This window comes from Chroicocephalus ridibundus, chromosome 7 (assembly GCF_963924245.1).
Source record: "Chroicocephalus ridibundus chromosome 7, bChrRid1.1, whole genome shotgun sequence".
In the NCBI taxonomy this organism is placed as follows: Eukaryota; Metazoa; Chordata; class Aves; order Charadriiformes; family Laridae; genus Chroicocephalus; species Chroicocephalus ridibundus.
In genome coordinates, this window is record NC_086290.1 from 39484983 (window position 1) to 39508183 (window position 23201).

A 23201-nucleotide genomic window follows, 5' to 3' on the forward strand; every position below is an offset into this window, starting at 1 on the left:
TATAATTTAATATGCAACAAATCTTCCTGCCGAAAGCCTATACGTATTCCTGCAGTTTCTACACAAAGTTGCAGCAAAAGCAGTACGACAACATGGGCTTTATCCTGACGCCATTAAACGCAATGACAAAACTGTTGACTGCTTAAGTATGTGCATTCACATTAACCAAGTTCGATCTCAGTGACGTCTGCTTACTCTTATTGTGTTTTCTGCATTCACATATAGCAAAGGTTTCCAAGTTTTTTTCATGTGTTTCTATGAAACCTAACTTTTTGGCTATACCGTATCTATCTTCCCTAGATGTGCCCATTTTCTCTTTCTAATAAACAGTGTTTAAAAGCAAGAGGAAAAAAAACGCATGCTTTGTAGTTCCAAGCTTGACACCAGTCCTGACACCCGGATTAGCAAGATGCTGCTAAGTATGTGATCAGCAGCATCTTGTGTCTGCGTGGGCAGTAACATCTTCTGTCACTGAGTTTTGAACTCGCCTTTCATGTCTTTCTCTGAGTTGAGATACAGTATACCTTTGCTGAAAAAAACCCTCATTTTGCAGAGAGTGGTAAGGGACACTCTGTACTTGAAAACATCTGGTCTACTTTGTCAGGCTCTACTTAAAGAGGAGATTATTTTCTGTTTTAATGTATCTGCTTGCATGTTAGAACAACATTGTTAAAAGTCTGTGACTAACCATGTTACAGTGATAACTCAGATAATAGTCTATTTAGTGTTAGGTCTGTATGGCTGCACAGTAGTAAAAACCCTTGTATCAGAAATTCTTATTTACTGATATTTAGCTTTCCCTATACCAATATTCAGTACGTTTTCATGAAATGCAGCTAACTCAGCACTGTTTGCCGTAAAAAGAATATTATAGCAACCAGAGGTGCCTCCTTATAATGCTAATAAAATAGGATCTTGCAAACAGCCTCACAAATAGTGTGGGAGTTTAAAAACAGGATGCTCTGCCGTTTCTACAAAGGAGAGAGTCGGTCGTTTTTCCCGTCTGGGTCTCACCCTATTACCTGTGCCGCACGGAGAGCGACTGGCGTTGCTTTCACGTTGAAAACTACGTTAGTAGTTACAGAGAGCTTGAAAGTTCTCCAGCAAGCTCTGTAAGCGCAAACTTTATTGAAAGCCAATTGACTTTGACTCCATTGTAATCCATAGTTTTTCTACTAATTCCAGAGGAAGAAAGATTGGGATATTAGAGCATAGGTGATTCAGTGTGACACACAAAACACCCCAACGATGTCGATCTCATTCCACTTGCTTGGCTATATATAAATTACAGGTTCTGTGATTGTTAGTGTTTGAAACTTTCAGAACACTCAATATAGCTGAAAAACAGTTGAATATGGAATTAAAAATTGGCTGCTGTGGTTTTAGCTGTAGATGAGAAACAAAACAAAATTGCTCTCAGCAATAGTACAACTACATGGGAAATACCTTTACTGCCACTAGAAATATTTGATATTTTTAAAAAATTAGTTAATAGAAGGAATATGCTTTGCGTAAAAATATTACTATAGATATTATCCATTAAATACTTTGAAACTACATAGCATTTTGTGCTTTACAAATTTAAATACCAATTTGAATGTTTCTGATGTTTTCCATAGACTCTAGTAGTGAAAAGTCAGGTCTAACCCGATTAATCATTACAACATTGTTGCTAGGTATTCCCAAGTCTTGGACACAAAGCTGAGGCAGAAAATCATCTGATGAAGGCCAAAGAATGAGTCAATAGCAGACTTAAGGCTGGAACTCTAAGTTCTTGCTTCCCTGTTTCATTCTGAATCATAAATTATCTTCTAACTGCTCAAGTGAAGAAGGAGGTCAGTAACAATTTAATTACATCTAGGCTTTTCACATTCATTTCTATGCTTTCTAAAATCTATTAGTTTAAAACCGCTAAAAGGCTGAGATTGTCTGATTCTGATTTCTAACGCAAAAATGGAAACTGAAAATTAAATGGAAGTATTAATATGCAAAAAAGGCACAGATGGTGGTGCCATTATAAAAAAATGAGATTAGAAGGTTAATTCTTAAGCCTGCCTCCCATAAACTGGTTGCAGGAGCCCTGCATCCCAGCTGGTTGTGCCTGGTTGTGTAGCAGGTTGCAGTAAGGGGTAGCTCTCGTGGAAGCCCCTCGTTGACATTCACAGCACGGAAATATCACTGTTCCTTGAAAATATATGCTTTTAATTCCTGTGGTTTCAAGAGAAAAAAAAATAGCAGTGATGTGACTCATCTAATTGGCAAAATGGTTTTTCTTGGATTTGCTGTAGAGCAATGGAGCTGTGTGAGTGGAGAGGGTCCCTGGGTTCCTTCTGCTGCCCGGATCCCAATCCAGGTGCTATTCTGCGGTGCTGACAGAAGTCCCCTCAGAAAATTACAGTCACCGTTGATGATAACTGCGTCAATATTCGCTGTGCAGTGCTTCCAGTATCTGAAGGGGGCCTACAAGAAAGATGGAGAGGGACTTTGTACAAGGGCTTGTAGGGATAGGATGAGGGGTAATGGCTCCAAACTGGAAGAGGGGAGATTTAGGTTTGATATCAGTAAGAAATTTTTCACTGTGAGGGTGGTGAGCCCCTGGCCCAGGTTGCCCAGAGAAGCTGTGGCTGCCCCATCCCTGGAGGGGTTCAAGGCCAGGTTGGACGGGGCTTGGAGCAGCCTGGGCTGGTGGGAGGTGTCCCTGCCCAGGGCAGGGGGTGGCACCGGGTGGGCTTTAAGATCCTTCCCAACCCAAACCATTCTGTGATTCTACGATTTCAGTTGATTTAGTAAAAACAATTGGGTTTTGTTATAAACCTTGGGGAAAAAATGAATGTTCTTCGTGGTCGTGAGGCACGCCTTGGGATTCCGCCTAACATACAGCCTAGTGGCTCTCATATTAGGAACAACGGCCAAAGAAACCAGCCCGAAGACGACTCACCGCCGTACGTACGCGCACCTAGCGGTCACGCCCTGGGCTTTTCAGCGAGGCGACCAGCCGGGCCGGGGGGCAAGCGGGGGCCGAGCCGGGGCAACCGGGCCCGCCCGCGCCGCCGCCCGCCCGCAGGGGGCGCGCGAGCGCCGCCCCACGTGACCCGCGCCGCACCGCCGTGGCCACGCCCCGCGGAGGCAGCAGCGAGCGAGGCCGCCGGCGGCGGCGGGGGGAGGCGGCGGCGGGGGGAGGCAGCGCCGGGCCGGGCGGCCGCGCCACGGCGGGGCTCTGGGCCGGGGCCGCGGAGCGCAGCGCAGCGGGGCAGGATGTCGCGGTCGGTGCTGCAGCCGAGCCAGCAGAAGCTGGCGGAGAAGCTCACCATCCTGAACGACCGGGGCGTCGGCATGCTCACCCGGCTCTACAACATCAAGAAGGTGCGGGGGGCCCCGGCGGGGAGGCGGGGGGAGGAACCGCCCCAGCGCGATCCCCGCCGACCCACTGGCCCCCGGCCGGACTGGCGCGCCGCCGCCTTGCTTGCGGCTCACCCGTCCGCGCTGCGGCCTAGCTGCGGGGCCCGAGAGGCAGGGCGGGGAGGCCGCGGGAGCCGCGCCGCCGCCGCGGTCAGGCGCTCTGGCCCGGCCCGCCGCTGCGCCGCCTGTGGGCCCGGCGGCGGGCCGGGGCTTCGCGGGCGGCCGCCGCCTCGTTACCTGGCGGGGGGGAGGAGAGAAGGGAGGCCCTGCGCGGAGCGGCGCCCACAGGCCCGGCACCCGCCGTCGCGGGGCCTAGGCCCGGTGCCGCCTGGAGCCGCTCCCGCCCCGCCGTGCGTGAGTCACGGGAGCCGGGAGTGGGCTGCTGGGCACGGGCCTTCCCACGCCGCCTTGCGAAACCCGTCGCTACCGAACAGAAGGGTTTGGGGTAAAATTAGTAAGTTTAATTTTAATAAGTTGGGGGCGCGGCGTTGCTTAGCAGCTCCGGCCTGAGGTGGAGCAGCTGTTTGAAGCTGTGGGAGCTGGGGCTGCTCCCCGCCCGCCCGGAACGCAATAAACCGGTGTTTGCATGGGTGAGGTGGTTCGGCGGCGCAGGAAGCTGCAGGTCTCGGTATTGACGGCAAAGATGGGGTACGCCTCCCTGCAGAGTTGATTCCTCTTCTGGAGGAAATCTTTGTGCTTTCGTCTGTGGAAGAGCCTGATTCATGGCCGTCTAGGTGCCTCGTGTCCTTCCCAGCTTAATCTTCCTGACATGCGATACACCATCTGAATGTGTACAGCGGCTCGGTCCACTTTCAGTATGAATTAGTTAGGATTTTGTTGCTTTGTCTTGAACACAGGTATTTCTGAGAGGTTTTTCTTATTTCAAAGAAAATGTGAGTTATTACATCCAAGCAATGAGCACTGCTTTGCAGATTTAACATGCTAAAATTTCTGTGCTGTTCTGTATGCTGGGCTCAGCTGGCTTGCGCTGCAGCAGTAGCAGAAGGAATTTGAGAGTTTTAGGTGCTTCCTTGATCACTCTGACTCTAAACCCAAGTTTAGGGAGTGATCCTGCCTAACGGATCTGAGCTAAAGGTTGTGTTTTGTCAAATTGTTTTGCTCTTATGGGGGACTTGTACTTCAGAAGCGGTAAGGGCTACTTGGCTATACCAATTGCAGTGTTGATTTTAATTAAGGTGGTGTTTCCAGGAAAAAAAACAAATGACTGCAGTATTCCAAAGTCAGCGTTGATCCAAAGCAATGTCAGTAGTTGGTGTGCACTTAAGTGTTCCTGCAGGCCTTCACTGACATAAATAAAGCATTCTAACTTATTGCAAATTCTTCTCTTTCCATATATAGAAGTGATGTTCCTTTCGGTTTGCAGTTTTGTTTGTTGGAAAATTGCTTCAACTTAAAAGTGTGATTACATTGTTACAATTATTAACACAAAACAGAAATTCCCTATTTGTGGGGGAAAGCATTAAAATGTTATGCTTTTAGAGAAGTACACCAGGTGAAAAGCAGGCTAGGGGAATTTCGTGTGAGCATAGCCATACTTTGTGGGGAGAAGGCAGGAAATGAGTCAGGAAAAATTAAACCTCGTCTTGACAATTGTGAGTGCGGCCTCTGTTTTTGTTACCGGAGTTCTGGTTTGGGGACACTTACTCATGTTAAGCAGTCCACTGCCTACAGACACATTTCCACTGTTACGTTTAGATTGCAGAGTCCTGACTGCTTTTGCCCATATGGTGGTGGTAACTTCTGCCATTGCTCGTCTTAGTGAAGTGAGGCAAGCAGATAGGCTCTCGGTAGGGGAGTATCAGCACAAGAGGTGGCACCGGTTTTTCCTGCAAATGTCATGAACTGAGTCCAAAATTGCGTAGGTCTTGCGTACAGAGAGAGAGGAGGCATGTCCAAGTGGCTAGATTGTTGTGTGAGTATAGTTTTGCAAATCTGGAGATGTCCCAGACACAACTCTGGGTATTCATATAGTAATTTGTGATTCAAATAATTGTTTTCTTAAGCTGCAGTGAGTACCGCTTGACAGTGGTAACTAGAGAGCTCTGATGATGAGCCCCAGAAATCTCAGGATCGATTACTGTATTTTAGTGTGGATTTTTCTTCAGACCAGCTGCAGCATAGCTGGCTGCTTGCAGCACTTTATTTTTCTTTATTTCGTGCTTTTTTTTTTTTTTTTTACATTTTCCCTCTCTGAAAACAGTGGGTTCTAAAACTGCTGTTTAAGACTCTTATAGCTTCCTCCATTGAAGACGATACCGAAACTCAAGTTACTAGAGATAACCACACAATATGTGGTATTGCGGTTAAAGGAAATGGTTAAGACTTTTTTTAATAAGAGGAAGTGGGAGGTAAAGTATTTGTAGCTGCCTTACAGATTGCTGTAGATGCTGTCTAGGGAGCAGATTTTAACAGATTAAGAATTTTCCCCACTGTTAGAAACAAAGCGGGACAATTTTACTTCCCAAGGAATTACAGAAGTTGTTAAAAGCAGTTAGAAACTTGATATTTATACTTCATCTTCCTATCTAAGTTTCAATTTTGATGTCATTGTGCTTATAGCTGTTAATTGTTCATCATTTTCTGTCTGCTGACCTTCTGTGCTGCTGTTGTCTTCTGAAGTAGTTCAAAGTTTGTTGTTTTTAAGATAGAGTATCTGAATATATAGGGGTTTGCCTCTGAGAGTGACATGGAAACTAGGAAAAGTGGACTTACTAAAGTAATAGTGGATGATGAGATAAAACTTGCATTTGGTCTGTGTGGAGATGGATTTTGTTGCTGCTGGTACTTGAAAGGATGATCCTTTGCCTGCTGCTTTCACTGTCTTTTGTACTGGGACCAGTACTAGTCCTGAGCTAGGAACTCTTCCCATTGCAGTTGCTCTCCTGTTTTGTTCCTTCTGCTTTTTAAGAATTTGTCCTCAATTATCCAAGCTAGCAATTTTATTATTGCTTTTCCTTATAACTCTCTTGTCATTACTTGCCTACAACGAAACCTCTGTAAGTCAAAGACAGCAGGGTTTTTTTCATGCCATTCTGGCTCAGGTGAAACTTGAATTTTCTGGTTATCGTTCAGAGCAGACCGAGACTGTTGGTAAGCTTTGTGTGATGCTGCCGGTATTGTCAATTAAGTGTATTGTTCAAGAGTGATGGTAGAGGAATAATCTTGTTTTCTCTGGGCCTGTCTTTTGTTTGTTTATAAAACCCTTGGATACTGGGGACTATTTGCAGTAAGAGATTTAATCTTAAAATATCTGAGTATCTGATTTAGTCAGAGCAAATCAAGAAAGTGTGATTTTGATGAATGTTGAAGCAGTGCTACTGTAAACAGTTAGGGTTTTGAATTATTTAGAGTATACATTATTCAAATGTGACGTGTCTGTTATTTATCATTAATTGCTTTGCTAGCAGTGTTCTGTTGTTCTTCATGGTACAGGTTTTATATTCACATGCAAAATTTTTTCTTAAAATGTCATTACCAAAACTAATTCTTGTGATTTTTACAATTCTGATGATTATGTACTATCTGAAAAATGAGAATCTTAAACCAGTTCTTAGATATGAACTGCATAACCATACTGAAGTCATAGATAAGGAACAGAATAAATATTTGCAGGTGCTTTAGCTGACTTTATCTTCACCGTTCCAAACCAAAAATGTGGTCCCAGTCCTATTGTGAGCACCACATAGTTTAGTATGAAGCCAGGTTTAAAATCATTTAGCAGGTGATTAATTGCCAGTTAGTTCTTTAAAGATGCAATAGTTGGAATATTGGATTTTTACCTGTATTGAGGACGTTACTTGTTAGCTGTTTTAAAGACTGGCTACTTTTTATTTTCCCTATTTATTTTCTCTTCTGCAGCAGTTAAAGCACATACTCTTTTCAAAGGAGCAAAAGAAGGCATATACTGTGAGGGAAAGAGGAGGACTGCATCAGGTCTCCTGTGGTAAAACGGTGACAAGTTGGTCAGATCAGCCAAGGCTGAAGAGACCAGCCTTTTACGCTGCTCCTGAGATTGCGGTGAAGAAAAAGATCCCAAAAGCTCCAAAACTGGACTGGAGAGGACCTGACAAAGTCTAAATATTGCAGGGGGACAGTTGTAAAAGCCAGTCAATAAGGTGTTTTATTTTGCTCGGGCACTAGAGCAGTTCTTCAGGAAGAATTAGGAGAGATTTTTGCTGACACTCAGAACACGCAGAAGTTTCCAATCTGCACAGCTCTGAAGTTTGGAAGGGTGTAGGATCAGATCACCCTTTTGACACTGAGCTCTGTGCTGGAGTGTGGAGCTTTGAGCTGAGAGGAAAAACTCACAAATAATACTGTTTTGAATTGAAAGTTTGGTATTGGAAAGAACAGATAATGTCTTCAGGTCATCAGGAAGTGTCTTAGGGTGCGGCAGTGTTGCTTCTAGTGCTCAATAGATGTCAGCAGTTCTTTAAAGGTTAAGTTGCCAGTATATATTGGTCTGTGATCTTGGAGGAATAGCTCAGAATACTGTCCTGCTGATAAGAGGACAAGGAAACCCCAAACAAACTTACAGTCAGCGCTGGCAATAAACAAAAAATAAATACAAGAATTCCTTTGTTCAGGAAGCAAACAAAGACTGATGATACCATGTCACACTTTTTTTTTTTTAATTGAGAAAAGCAGCTAATTTTGTAAAGAAACAATGAGACTTTCTAATACAGTATGAAAATATACCATGACATCCTCTAAAACATACAGAGAGAAAGCCAGGTGGATTTATCCTTTTGTATCAAGTGTGGATACCCAGAATTATCTTGCATTGTTTTTTTGTTTACAAATACGAATTACCTGCACCCCCAATTCCTGTTCATTTGCCCTGCCATGGGTTGACACAAAAACTAATCTAGTTTTAGTTGCAAGGGCTTTTTAAGATTGTGGACAAAGAAGATGCAGCCAAAAGGTCTGAAACAGTTGACATTTTAGATTCAGAATAGACAAGACATCCCCATTGCCTTGCTTTCTTTTATTAAGATGTTACTTTGTAAATTACAGTTAGGGAAAGTTTTGTGGCAGTGAAACTTCTCTTCATTTTTCACTTTGCATTTTACCTGCCCCATATTTGATGAGTAGAACCAAGTGCTTGCTTGAACAGGTGCTGCAAACTCAAGAGGGCAATAAGAATTTATCAATGTACAGATAGTGGTAAACCAAGTCTATTTCTCTCATGGGCGAGGTGACAGGTCACTCTAGTATGGACAACTTAGTAGATATTTTACACATTAACCTTGGCAAGGCTGCTGACATGACTTCATCTGATTGTTCTCACAAACAATGTGAGGAAGTACAGTCTGGATGAAGTTGTAATGATGAACGCAGCTGGATAACCATGTTAGGGAAGGGAACGAAGATCCCATTGTCAGACCGTGGTTCAGCAGGGTCTCCTTGGGTGTGTTTTACCTCTGGTTCCAGTCACTCTGTGCATTAACAACCTAGATGATGACTGCAGTGTGCCTATTAAATTGGTGGGTGATAGGAAACTGGGAGAAGCTACAGAAATAATGAAGAACCTAATTGGAATTCAGTGTGAGCTTAATGAATTGTAGGTATGGTCTAACAAACTTGGAGGTGGTTGAGCAAGTATGATTGCAAGCTATTTTGTGCTTAGTGAAATTTAAAATACAAAATTAAAAATAAGGAGATAGCAAGTGTGCAGAAAATAGACAGGAAAGGTTAGGGGCGTCCCAGGGCAAGCATTAGCCAATGAAGTTTTGCTACAAAAAATCAGGGATGACGTGAGGTTTTATAAATGTGTGAGCAAGATAGTCTGAAGACAAAGTAGTTCTTTTGCTCTACATGGCTCGTTTGAAATGTATCTGGTTTGACATGGTTTTCAAGAAAAATGTGGATAAATGGAGAAAGTCCAGAGCAGAATAATAAGAAAGACCAGTGATGCAGAAAATTTGACCCGCTAAGAAAACTGAAGTAGGTTTTTAAAGTAAATTAATAAGTGATATGAGTTTTAAAGTATTTAGGACTGCTGTAGAGAGAGGAGGAATAGTTTGTGCAATTCAGTATGGCCACGGAGATCAAGAAGCGATGAATTAAATTGTAGTGAGAAAAGTTCAGTTTATATGTTAGAACTTTCGAATGAAAAATACCATTAAATATTGGAAAAGACTGTGAGAATGTTTTTGAATGTAGCCTGTTGGAGACCTGTGATTTGGCAGACATCTCCCAGGTGTGATACAGATACAGTTGATCCTGCTTTGGAACAGGAAAGTAGGGTACGCAATTTCTCAAGGTCCTTTCTAGGCTTTTCTTCAGGTTTCATGTGAGTTTACATTTTAATGGGTTGGATCTCTGAGTAGAGATACACTAGTATTTAAAATAAAGTATATACTTGGGCGTTCAAGACACACCAAATAATGAATAATGATGGGGAAGAAGTCTTGCTTAGCTGTAGGAAATATTGGACTGACTTTTAACACCTTTAATTGTAATTTTGAATTAATATGAAAGTGTGTTATCTTTCAAACTTTTGAACCTTTGTGTGTGAAAAGTGCAATAGCTGTTAAATTTATAATAATTTTGAGCCATATTTTGGATATGTCTGAGGCCTATAGAGACTGTCCGAAAATTAGTTAACTGTAGACTTTGTTCTGATTTCCAGACCCAGTTTTGGCTGAATCTTGTAGCACAGTTTATATATCAAAATACAGGTTTACCTTTTGTACAAGTATCATTTATGTAACTGCAAACATCAGTAAAGTGATTTACTTGGTACAGTGGTACTGGTGTAGGACAGTTAAATTTTAGTCATCACAAGTATTAAACTAGACTCTAATAATTTGTCCATGTGCGATCAACTAATTCTTGCATCTGTTTGCCTAGCTATTGGGAGGGACAAAGCTTCGTTCACAAAGCTCATCTGGGACAAGCCTGTTTATTATTAAACTTAGGCTTCCACAAAACCTAAAGTACAGGAAAGCAAATCATTGAATGGTTTGGATTGGAAGGGACCTTAAAGATCATCCAGTGCCACCCCCTGCCCTGGGCAGGGACACCTCACACCAACCCAGGTTGCTCCAAGCCCCGTCCAACCTGGCCTTGAACCCCTCCAGGGATGGGGCAGCCACAGCTTCTCTGGGCAACCTGGGCCAAGGGCTCGCTGCCCTCACAGCAAAGAATTTCTTCCTCATATCGAATCTAAATCTCCCCTCTTTCAGTTTAAAACCATTCCCCCTCATCCTATCGCTACATTTCCTCATAAAGAGTCCCTCCCAGCTTTCTTGTAGGCCCCCTTTAGGTACTGGAAGGCTGCTATAAGGTCTCCCCAGAGCCTTCTCTTCTCCAGGCTGAAGAACCCCAACACTCTCAGCCTGCCTTCATAGCAGAGGTGCTCCAGCCCTCTGAGCATCTTTGTGGCCCTCCTCTGGACTCAGTCTAATAGGTCCACATCCTTCTGATGTTGGGGGCTCCAGAGCTGAATGCAGTACTCCAGGTAGGGTCTCACGAGAATTGCAGTAGGCTTCATCAGAGATGTTAAGGCAAATGGAGTATGAACTCTTTCCTTACGTATTCATCATTCAAAGCAGCTCTCTATTGATTATTCATCTCTCTCTCTCTCCTTCTCAGTAGCTTTGCTCTTTCAAAGTTAGAGATTTGACAGTTGGTAATCTCATTATTTTAAACACATACCAGAAACAAAGAATAAATATGTTTTGTCCTACAGAAATATCAAGTTAATGATGAACCTGTCTCTTTTTGAATGCTTTTTTGCCAGGTATTATTTAGTGTAATTTATAGGATGCATGGCCGCAAAACAGGCATTGAAACTTATAGCTGCATTTTAGGGTAGCTTTAATGCCAGCACTATTACAAGGGAAGAACAACAGTGTTACTGTGCGTGCCTTTCTTGCCTGCCAAGAGAACATGCTGTGGTAAACTAAATGGTACGTACAGGAGCTTTTCCCATTTTTTTAATATGAGAGATCTTACTATATTTCCATTTACTATTGAATGTTACTAACTCGGGAGATGGCATGTTTTTTGCTGTCATTGAAACTTATGGAATTGAGAAACTCAGAGGTTTGTAGTGTAGATTCATTTGTAAATGAAACTTGAAGGTGAGGTGATTTGTTGACTAAGATTATTTCAGTCTGTGTTGTCACAGTCCAGTGGAACTGTGCTCAGCAGTGTTTTATCTCAAGTCTGCAGTAAGTCAAGTAATAAAACCACATTAAATTGCTGCAAAATATGACTTGTTTTATGATCATCTGATGTAAGGGGCTTGGGGGATGAAAATAGGAAATGATTGATTCAAATGGCCCCCTTTCTTTTTTTTATTGGGAAACAGCCCCGCTAATCATTTGGAATAGGTGGGGCTTAGCAACAAAAAGAAGTATAAAAAAGGTATTTCTACAGTACAGTAACATATTTAGGCTTTTTTATCATCCTACCCCATGTAACTCAAGTAATACTTCCCAATGTTCTCACTCAAGGACACATGGCAGGTGTATGTAGAAGGCATAAAGTGAAGTTTAAGTGTTCTAAATGCAAGCTTGCACCCTGCATACTGTGCTGTGGCGCTGGCTTTTGACAGTGATTGTACCTGAAAATAAATGTCCCTTTATTCATGTCACATCAGATGGATATATATAGTAATTTTGTTGCTGGAAGGTTTTTTGTTCTCCTCCAACGCCCTCTGTCCTCAAGTAGGAAGGAAAATGTTAGGCTTTGATTTTTCACAGGGATAGCTGTTAACTGGGCTGGGGCAAAAGGTCTTTATGCTGTGTATCTTAATGTTGGTGTACTCTGGGCTAAAGGCAGCTGTGCTGGATTTGGTGGTGTTCTTTAAGGGCCGCTTATCGTATGTGTAGACCTTAAGCAGGCTTTTATTGTTGGATATTTTCTTGTTGACCGCTTCTGAATGAGTACAACCTAGAAAGTGAAGCTATGTAGTTTTTTTCATTTTCAAAGTGAAAATAGTATAGAAGAACCTAATAGCATGAAGTAAAGAATAGAGTCTGAATTTTGTTTAATAATAATAATCTAGTTGTCTAGATTATTAGGGTAGGTAGAAAAACACTGCTTTAATTCAAAACGTATGGCATAGTGAAGCATCTCTAAAGAGTACACGCAGTCTGATCTGTCTTACCTGAAGTTTGATGGCGTGTGCATATGATAGCAGAGATGTATTCTGAATAATGAATCTCTTAGCTATAGAAATCGTGATGCTCTTGTTAGAGTTGGATGCATAGAATCAGATCAGGAGAGTATGTCCACTTATAGCAGGGTACCGTTCTAAAGTGCTGTGGAAAGAAATGTTGTGTAACTTGATAGAAATCCAGTGTCTGAGTCTTTTTTAATTTCTTTTTTTAATTACTTAGTCTCTATTGGGAGCTTTGCGTCATCTTTTTCAGCATAACTGCTTGACAGCTGTTTAGTAGTGTACAAAGGAATTTAAAGATGACTGCTGGGAGATTCTTTCAGTATAATATTTCGGGGCTGAAGCAGCTGGAATCCCATAGCTTCAGAGCTGTATTCCATGAATGCTGCACTAGTAAGAACACTTTTACTTCATGAATTTCTTTTTAATGCCCCAAAACTGTAGCCATCCTGTTGTTGGTTTTGTTGTGGTGGTTTTGTTTTTTTTTTTTTAAATAAGAAATGAAACAAGGTTATTGCAGCCCACTTAGGGGGAAAAGTGATATCTGAGGCTGATTGAGAAAGCGCTACAGCGTTTGGCTAATTCTCAAAATTCTATTTGAATGCTGGAGAGCTGTATAGGGCAAAGTGATCTTTGTATGTTGTACCATCGTGTTTCTGCCTGTTACAGTACTGACAAGGGATTTTGTATTGACTCATACAACAACTAAAAGCAAAAGCCACCTTTCTTATCTATAGTCTAAGACCGTTGCCCTCAATGTCTTCGTTCTTTCTACTGTGCAAAATTGTGTTTATGTGCCTTATCACACATTCATGCTTGTGCGAAAGTGCTAAAATTGGGGATCATATTTTCATTCTTGTATACTTTATAGAGTAAACTGTAGTGAGTTTGATCTTCATAGGTGTGTTTGGCCTTTTAGGAGAGGTTTAGCTTACGTAGACAGTTTTACATGTGATGGTGAATGCAGGTAACAGTACAGATGAAAACTGTATTGGTGCAACAACAGTTAGTAATCAAATAATATCAATTCTTAGGAAGGAGCTGAGCTGCTGTGGAATATGGGAGAGGGAAGGAAAAGGCATCAACCCACTCGTTCGATGGTGTCTGTTCTCCTTCTATTCAGTCCACGTAGGTGGGCTCGTACAGCTTTTTAGAAGGTGGAATTTTGAAATGTATGAAGGATATCTTTAACCTTTTGTATCTTGCAGCAATTTTCTTTCTTATCCATGGATCAGTCTTGTGTAGTTTATTAGTAGGAAGAATTACAGTTGCTTAAAGTGTGATGTTAGCAAACAAACAATGGGAAGGAACAAAGCTCTCTATTGCATATTCAGGTATATCGAGGGGACTGCCAGTTAGACTGAGCATAATATTAATCATCTCTGGGAACTGAGTTCCTGAAGCCATGTGAGCATATGCCTGTTAGTGTTTTCATACATCTGTTTCCATGTGAGTGATCTGTATGTGAAGGCCTGTGTAGGACATAATTTTTAGTAAACATTTTGGAGAGCTGATTTATAAGAGGAAAAACATCTGTTGCTAGGAAAAACTTAAGGAGTATGTGGAAGTAATGTTTCAATTCAGGCTGAAAATTATTAGGAAGTCAATGGTCGCAGTTATGTTGTATATAAGGGCAACCATATTAGATTTTAACAGGCCACAAATATATGTTGTCCATTAAACTGTTTCCTTTAGCTTGTAATCCGTCTTTTAGTAGAGAAAATTATACAATGTGTGAGAAGGACAGAAAGTTGAAATAATCTGACACAGATTCTGACAAACCCATGGCATCTAGTTAATTAAGACTTCGTGAATTTGAAGCTCAGTGTTTATTTTTTTGATGCCTATTTGCAGTACAATTTTTACTTTTGAAATTGTGTAAAGACTTTAAAGTGTACACAACAGATCTTCTGTGGCATGTGTTGTTTGCTGCTGTGAAAATATCGAAGCAACTATTTAATATCTAATTGATAATGTGGATGTTGCTGAATTTATTTTCCTTATAAATTCCTCTTGGAGTATTACAGTTGTGACATTTTAATAAAATTTAGTATTTTTGTGGTAAAATTAGCAAATGTAAGAGCTATGGTGTCAGAGTAGCATGTTAGCGTACATCATGATGGTCATGTGCTACTGGTAGGAGTTTTAGAAACTTACAATAATGATTCTTTTGTTTTTTTTCTTGGCTACCGTTTCTTTTTCAGGTATGTAAAACTTCACTGAGTTTCTCTCCTTTTTTCCCCTGTAGTTGCATGTGATATTTGTTAACTCCTTTTTTTTTTTTCTCTCCCTACTTGAACTTAGTTTGGAAATATTATTAGAAGTTACATGTTTCAGCTTATAAGCAGCACTTTGCACAATAGTAAAATTCTAATAAGTACATGTAAAGTTGTTTGTGAGTATTAGAATAATCACCATCCAGTAGAAAGTATGCTGCCTAGAGTAACAGATTGATCATAATGTTCTCTTGGATGTAGGTAATAGTGTATTAGTTCACTTAAATGTAACATATTTTAGAATTTAAGAGTAATTTGTTTATATGTAATTTTTCTCTCTTTTTGTTACACTGCTTTCCCAGCAAGGACAAGTTTGGAAGGTTTGCAAAGCTTTTCACCTTCCCTTTGCCCGCTTGCCCGCTTTCAGAATCGGTCTCATATTCCATGACTTCTGTCTCTACAGTCCACAACCTGGTCATAGAAATTAATGTGGAAAAGTTTTTAAATGAGCTGTCATTCGAGTTCGCTATGTTGTGTAGAAATGCCTAGCATGTAATTTAGTTCTGCATGAGACACAAAACTCCTTAGCAAATCCCTCTGAGGACTGTAAAACTAAATGAATATTTGAGAGAAAGTACAATTTGAGCACAAACTTTGTCATGTAAGTAATGCTGCTTTTAGTATGTTTCTCCAAACTAAATGGTATAGCATGGCTCGCTAGTCAGAGTAGTTGAGAAGTAGTAGCGTGTCTGACAGCATGCGCTGTAGCTGGCAAAAGTAGGTGCTTTGTCAGTTGTTTGTCCACAGAAGCTGTTCTGGTATGTCTACGTAAGTTATTGAAGAGTCCTAACACTTAGTTGCGACTTCTGTTGAAATCAAAATGTAATGAAATTTCTTGATTGCTGCTTTTAAAGCACAGCCTATGCTACTGTAGGAGTAAAGAAAATGAGAAAACTTGAGTTCTTAATCTAAGGAAATAGAATACTTCAGGCAAGTACTGGTGGTTTTATTGTAGAATGGAAAACTGTCTTGCAGTTAATAATTTAAAGAAAAATGAAACACAGATTGGTGGTGGGGCTTTTAGTTTTGTTTCACAAAGGATAGTTTAATCATTTAATGTGCCCAGCACTGTCCTCCACAGATGATGACATGATTGAATTTTCTAACAGTTTATTAACTCCAGATGCATACAACACTACCTCAAACAAGGAATAGCATTAAAAGGAAACCATTTTTTTCTCCTTCTTTTAGGATTGAGTTTTTTCCCTCACTGCTGTTCTGCACTAACTGCTTTGATATTTCCATGCATCTTTTTCAGTAGAAGAGCATCTCTGTACTGTTTCCCATTGCATATTTCAGCTGTGACAGTCCCTGCACTTTGCCTTTCATTTTATCACCTGCTCACTAAAAACAAACAAAGAATCTTTCTAGTTTGTCTTCAGATTTGCAACTATCGCTTAGCTTTAGATGGGTGATTGTGTTTTTACTTCATTTTTTATTGTATTTTTTTATAGGCATGCGGTGACCCCAAAGCCAAACCATCCTATCTTATTGACAAAAACCTGGAATCTGCTGTCAAATTCATAGTCAGGAAGTTTCCAGCAGTAGAAACACGCAACAACAATGTAAGTAACCAAATGGTTTTATAAGTATTTTTCTCAGTACCTTTCAGCGCTTGTTGCTCACATTGGTGAGGTTTTTTGTGTTCTTTTAAAGCATTTGATGGTGACTGTGGCAGTTAAAATATAGTTGTTGATTCAGATCTCTGACAGGATACTTTCGAAAGAACTATTTTCAAAGAAAGAGTATTATACTATAATTCTGGATTGGTTTTGTTAGGGTAGGACACTTTCTAGTTTTCTTCTTGCCTCCTGTCTTCTGTTCCATTTCAAAGAATTGTCAATGGGAAGTAATCCTCGAAAAAAATCCTGCTCGATCACAGAAATTCTTGGTGACCAGACTAATTGCAGATGATGGAAGTTGCATAACTTTATTTGTGATAAGACCTGAACAGCAGATCAGTAAAAGCCACCCGACTGCAAAGTGGGAAAACATGATTGTACTTTACAGGTGCCCTTGCTTGTGGGGTCAGTCCCTGGGGCAATAAAGAATGCTTTGGTACATAAGGAGAAACCTCACAAAGTACAAAAATATGGAAATATAGTTGTTTCCTCTTCAGATGTAGTGAGTTCAGTTGCAGTAGGAAATTATTTTTCACCCTTCTGAGTGATCCAGTATTGCTGAATTTGTCTCTGTAGTCTTTTAGAGATAATTAAGATTACTGGATTACAGGTAGGTGTTCTGGGAGGTGATGTACACTTGTTTCTCTTTCAATTTGAAAGTCAAGGGAAAGGTTTTTGTTTTACCTGCTTTATATTTCTTTCCAAAGGTGGAAAGTGGAGGTAGGTGTTGGGTTTGCATGTTCCCTGCATGCAACCACTTGCATGTGTGCTTGAGAGGTTTAGGCTCGCTTTAAACATTCAGGTTTCTGCAGAATGGTACTGGTAATAGCAGTGGGAATAATTAGTTTCTTTTACAATGCCAGCTAGAATTTCTATGTAATGCTTCCAGTAATACCAATGGGGGGGGGGGGGGCGGGGGGGAAGAGAGAAAAACTTTCCCTTATGGAGGAAACAAGTTCAATAATAATGTGCTTACTCACTTTAAAACTTGCACACGTTCTGTAGTGTTTAATATTGCTGATCTCTGTATTGCATTTGATAGTAACAGATACCACAAATTCTTCATCAAATCTATATAAAAATAGTAAACCCTTCAAGCCATGTTTGGTAAACGCTTCCATATTCTCTAAACTTCAGTGGCAGATCTACTATTAAAAGCAAAAGATTATGTACATGGAATTTTGTTTAATGCAGTTGCCTGTATGCTCTCTATATATCTTCCGGTTGTTGACTGTGAATTTGGAGCTTAACTAATGATAGATACCTAAGGATTTCGTACTCTGAAGTTTATGACAAGAGATCAAAGCTAAATTGGTATATTGTGACAGTCACAGTTTCTAAAATGGGACACACTCCTTGTGTTCCGTCACTGCCTTGTGTTTATTTACCGTGAGCCAGCTAGGCCTGTGTTTATTAAGCACAGTTATCAAAAGCCTGCCCTCCTTATGTATGAGCACAGTTTAAAGTAGGGGTTTTCAGTTCTAGTAATAGGCAGCTGAGGTTTCCCCGCCTGCAGTCAGAGCTGATGGCAGTTTGCTTGGCTTAGTTGTTTACAGATTTTTCCTGTAGAGTGTTGTATCTCCCCAAAAAAAACCCTTTACCCATAGCAGATACCTAATGAGACAAAAGCAGTGTCATGTGCAGAGAAAGTTCTACTTTGATGTAAGTTAAATTTGTGTTTGTAAACCTTAGCTTCAAAAAGGCATAAGCAACTAGCTCCTGGGCAGGAAGATATTCTCCTGCTGGCCAACAACCAGCTTGCCATATGTTAGGAGGGCGCACCAGTGAGTTCCTTCAGTAGGGAAATGGGTGATCAGAGATGTAAAAGGGCAAGAAGCTTATTGGAATAAGGACATATCCATTAATGAAATATTATGAAGCATTATTGCAGGGGAAATAGCTGAGAAATCATAAGCTGTGCTTCCTCCTTGCAGTGAAAATTCCAGGAGAGCCTTTCGGGGAGGCGTTTTGGATGTGGTATGCTCAGCTGCAGCGGTTGCCATAGCTTAGCATTGTGCATCTGTGCAGTTAGTAATACCTAGTGACTGCCAGTAGGTGATGGTGCTAAACAAGCTTGCATGCAGTGAGAGGAGCAGTGGTGCCTGCTTTTTGGGTTTTTTGACCTATTCTTTAGCTGGTAGTTTGGTTTTCTCAGGTGCCATTATTCAGAGTGTGTTGTCTGAGGTGAAGAACACATTTTATTGAAGAGTATGAGCAGTGTCTGCTGTAATCGGATAGGTGCCTGATCTTGAAAAGTCTGCATTTTTAGTCTTTTGAAACAAGTGATTCTGTTATGTTTGCTATTGATAGCTTTTACACCTTTATTCACAAAAAATACAGCTCCTGGTTTTGTTCCTCCTTCAGTGTTTGACATGCTGATTCACACTACAGTGAGGTCTGGCAATCGCTGTTTTTTCAATATTGTAGCAAGAGTGAAAGTTTATGAGCAGTTCAAACAAAAGTGAAATGTCCAATGAATCTTTGACCTGGCTGAAAAATAAAATGGAGTAGTTAATCTTCCGAAGGATCAATTATAGGTGACTCTGGGCTTCATCAGTTCATCACTCACTCTCTACTGTTGTCCTAGGGCATTCCCTCTGATCTTATACTTGCCCTTTCTCCTCCAATCACCATCATGAGCCATACAAGCTTGAAAACGTGCAGTTTGAAGACTGAGCTCTTAAGTCAACTGTTAGTGATGTTGACCAGCAGTGTAGTATTGCTTAATAATGTATGAAATACCTGCAAAGGAGAGAGTGTATGTAAACAAAAACTGAAGGATTGACAAAGTGAGAAACAAATGTTTTAGATACTTTTTATTATATAGTTTCTCTCTATCTTCTGTGTTTGGGAAACCTTAGTATTTATATTTATTGTAAATTGACTTAAACTTTGCTTTGAAAATTGGAGAAGCCGCCTAAATTGGAGAAGCCTTCCATCATTCTTGGTCAGACCAGTGATCTGATTGTGCTAGTATTGACTCAGGGTAACATGTATTTTTACTGAATTTCCTTGACTAGCTTCAGAAGAAATTTTCCAAAGTAAGCAGTGCAGAAGCAGACTGACGTTTCTGAAGGTTTTTTTAGACCTCTTCCTCTTATGAGGTGTCCAGGCACGGTTCTCACCACAGAGAAATTGAAAGAGAATGTACTGAACTCCAAAAAAATGTATTAGGACCTAAAATTTGCTCAGTTAATGCTAACGTTTAATGCCATTGTAAAGCCAGAACAAAATATTTCACGATGGGGAACTGGAGATGCAGGGAGAAAAGACAATTTTCTGTGGATTGTGGGTGGGATGTGAAGAATGTGCTGCCTGCGCAGGTAGAGCTCCGTGTCTTTGTGCGGTGGAGCTGACTGCCTTGCTGCTTTCCTAAACATCACATGTGGGAAGTGGTGAGAAGGTCTGCCTTCTTTCTTGAACGTGTGTTTTTTCTTTTACTCAGACTGTTCCTCAGCAATTTCCTTGTAGAAAAACTTCCTGTATTTTTAAATGTCTATTGGAGAAGTTGAGGCTTCGTCACTGCTTAGTGTTAAGTAGACTGGTGAAACACTACTCAGAAGTTTGTAAGTATATGGTTAGTGGGAGAAACGTCCATTTCTTCCACATACCGCTAATCTTAATCTTCTAGTAGCTATCTTCCCAGTATTGCTAATGTCAGTTCCACTGTGTTTTGTATTGACTACACATTCAATTTCTTAGGAAACAATGTTTTAGGGGCTTATTTCCCTGATTTAATTGTAATAATTTTCTGCTGTATTATGGCAGCAGGGACTGGAAATAAGATCATATGAGAGTAGAGTACAAGCGGTGCGAGCATTTCCAGCCTTGCCTGGTTAGGATCTGTAGTTCACTTTACATTTTATTTACTTTTTCTTTATGAATGTGCTGGCTTTTTCCTTTTAGGTCCCAGTATGCATGTTTGTTCTGCTTACTGTGTCTTTCACAGTTGCGCTTTATAGTGAGCTGGTTGCAGGGCAAATTGGCTGGATATAGGAGAGGCATTGTGGGCACAGCGTGGCTGGACCTCCTTGGCCAAAGCTTATTAGAAGACACAAATGCATGCTTTTATTAAATGATTTCTTCTGTAATAACATTATTGAAATAGGCACTTTATAACCAGTCCTGATTTTTAATATGTGATAGGTGCTTCCAATAATTAGTCTTTTTCAGAGCACTTAACTGAATACAAATAATCATTTGCTTTTGAAGTGGTCCTTTCAGCCCCTCCAAGAGGTACAGTGCCAAAAGGAAAACGGCATTTGTTTGTTTGCTTGTTTCTAATGAAGCTTTTAGTATTGTAATTTGCACAGTGCTAGTGAAGGTAGCTTAGAAATTCTCTTCTGAGGAAGAATTGGGGTCTCAGCTGTGTTGCCTCATGTGCTGGTAATTATTTTTCTCTAAAAAACTTTTGACGAAACAGTAGGGTAATTGACACCTATGGCAGCTGATTTCTTAAGATTAATTTAAGCAAAGTAACTTAAATCCACAAATTCAGTAAATTTAAATATATTTACACAGCTTTCCGGATCTCTTGTCTGGGAGACTTGATTTTTCAGACACCTAATTGCTTAGTTTAGCAATAAAAACCCAACTTCCTGTATTCCACCACAAAACTAACTAGATTGCTGGCCATGAGGGCTAAAATCTTTTCCAGGTAAGAGGATGCCGTGCTTTCCTTGCATGGCTGCCTGTTCACCTCTGCTCACTTACTGCTCAGGGGAGTGCAAACGGGTTGGTTTTCCAGAACTCACTGGGTCAGCAGTTCCGTTTACAGGAGATCCCTCTGCACGAGTAAAGCCAGCTGATGAGTAACTAGTCTCTGTTCAGCTTTGTACAAGCAGTGGAGATTTCCTTATGTTTGAGAATAGGATGTACTAAGTTTATTTCAGAAGAAACTGCAAAATATCTGCAACAAATTATCTACGCTTTTACTAAAAATCATTCAGAGTTGAAGTTGCTCTGCTAATGTCGTGCTCTGATACAGCCATACCTACTGTTCTGATTGGGTACGCAGTGGCGTGTCTGACGTCTTCAGTGGTGGCCTGCATAAGACTGACTTCGCAACTTAAAATGACTTATGCTATAACATAATCAGAGTAGTATGTAAAATTTTTCAGCCTAACAGTCATTTGAAAGTGACCGTTTTTTCATAGTGATTCCAAAAGGTGATGTGAAATCTTGAAATCTCTTTAAAATGTTTCACCAAACAGAACTGCCATAATGTAACTTACCTTTTTTCAACATGGTAAGCGCTAGCAGCAGAGATGTTTATATTTATGGCTTAACCCTTGATTGTGCATGAATTTGAGATGGAGTAGCATCCAAAACCAATTTAATTTTTATCCTTATTTGTAACAAGTTATTGTAGTACACTGCTGTAGGTCAAATCAGTCCACAGAAGTCACTTGCCAAGGTAATCCAAACTAGTCATGTTCTCGCTCTTGTTGCTGAACAGTGTATGCAATACCAGCAAAGGAATGAATGTTTGTAATACTTACCCTGCATTCTTCATCCATTAAAACTGAAATCCTCTCTTGATTTGATGATTGACAACTTCAGAGCTTGGCCATTAAAAAACAAAGAAACCAAAAAACCTCATTAATACCTCCACAGTATTTTAGTTAAGTAGTGTCACTGAGATGGCATTCCAAAATGAGTTTTCATGCATTTTAAATTAATAGTTCTTTTGTGATTTCATGACATAAATGTAAGTATGCAGGCAGCTAGAGACATATGTCCAAAACATATGTCAAAATGTACAATATGTCAATATGTACAAAAACTTAATTTTGTAAATAGTTGCCTTGGAGATGTCAAGACCTGTGGCCAAAGCTTGCATGATACAATATGTAATGAGCATAATGTAGGAATTACTGTATGAATTTATGTAAAAGAAAGTGAGAGAATGGGAAACAGTTCCTTACGACTGACAAGTAGATCTGCCATTATTAATAATATGGTCAACCCTGGGGACAGTAATGATTGTGGAGGGTCATGGGTAGCAATTTTCCTTTTCAAAAGACTTAACTTAGTGCTAGAAACTTGAAAACAAACCAAAAATAGATCTTGCAGTAGAAATGTTAGTTAGTAAACATGTTAAGTATTCTATTACATCTTTTTATATGCAGCATGTCACTTCAGAGGCTGATTTTTAATTGGAAATAACAAAACCAAGGACACATCCATCATTCTACAGTTAGTTTACAGAATTTAAAACTCATTCTCTTCATTTGATTAGATCCTTCTCTCTTCCCACCATTCTCGTAGACACAGAACTTTGTTCACGAGTTGAATTTTTAAAATCTTCATCTAAAGACTCTACAGGTGGCAGGCATAGTGAGTATAGTAAGTGACGGTAAGAATGCTGACAGTGATTATTTACCCCTCTCCACAGCATTTTAACAGTCGTAATTTGTAATACTGCTTTTTGGGGCTTATATTCCAGCTAGTAAGATGAAGTTGATGGTGTTTTCTCTGGGGACATTGTAATATCTACAGTATCAGTTTGTAGAAAACAAATATAAGTGTTTAGTGATCATATTTGCAGAAAAAATATCACATTGATATAAGGAGGCGAAAATTCCCCTATCTACTGTCTATTTATGGATCAGGAAATAAGACATTTATTCACATACTACTGCCAGCAGTCAAAGAAATATGATAAAGTAGTTACAGAACTACAGTTATCTTCTGGTTTTCCACACATAAAACTCTCTGAACAACCTTTACTACTTATCTTGTATTCTT

The 23201-nt window shown here is 40.3% G+C and overlaps 1 protein-coding gene across 4 annotated transcripts in view; it reads left to right on the forward strand.

Annotated features, from left to right (window-relative positions):
• The first annotated feature begins 3151 nt into the window (after window positions 1-3151).
• NCKAP1 (NCK associated protein 1) overlaps window positions 3152-23201 on the forward strand; it is a 60351-nt gene continuing 40301 nt past the window's right edge. For 2 of the 4 annotated variants that reach the window (XM_063340560.1, XM_063340561.1), the window contains exons 1-3: window positions 3152-3363; window positions 15132-15149; window positions 16284-16394. In XM_063340560.1, coding sequence (XP_063196630.1) covers window positions 3256-3363; window positions 15132-15149; window positions 16284-16394 — 237 coding nt within the window. In that variant the 5' untranslated portion in view covers window positions 3152-3255. The remainder of the gene's footprint in view (window positions 3364-15131; window positions 15150-16283; window positions 16395-23201) is intronic. The other 2 variants (XM_063340563.1, XM_063340564.1) reach the window with 1 other exon arrangement.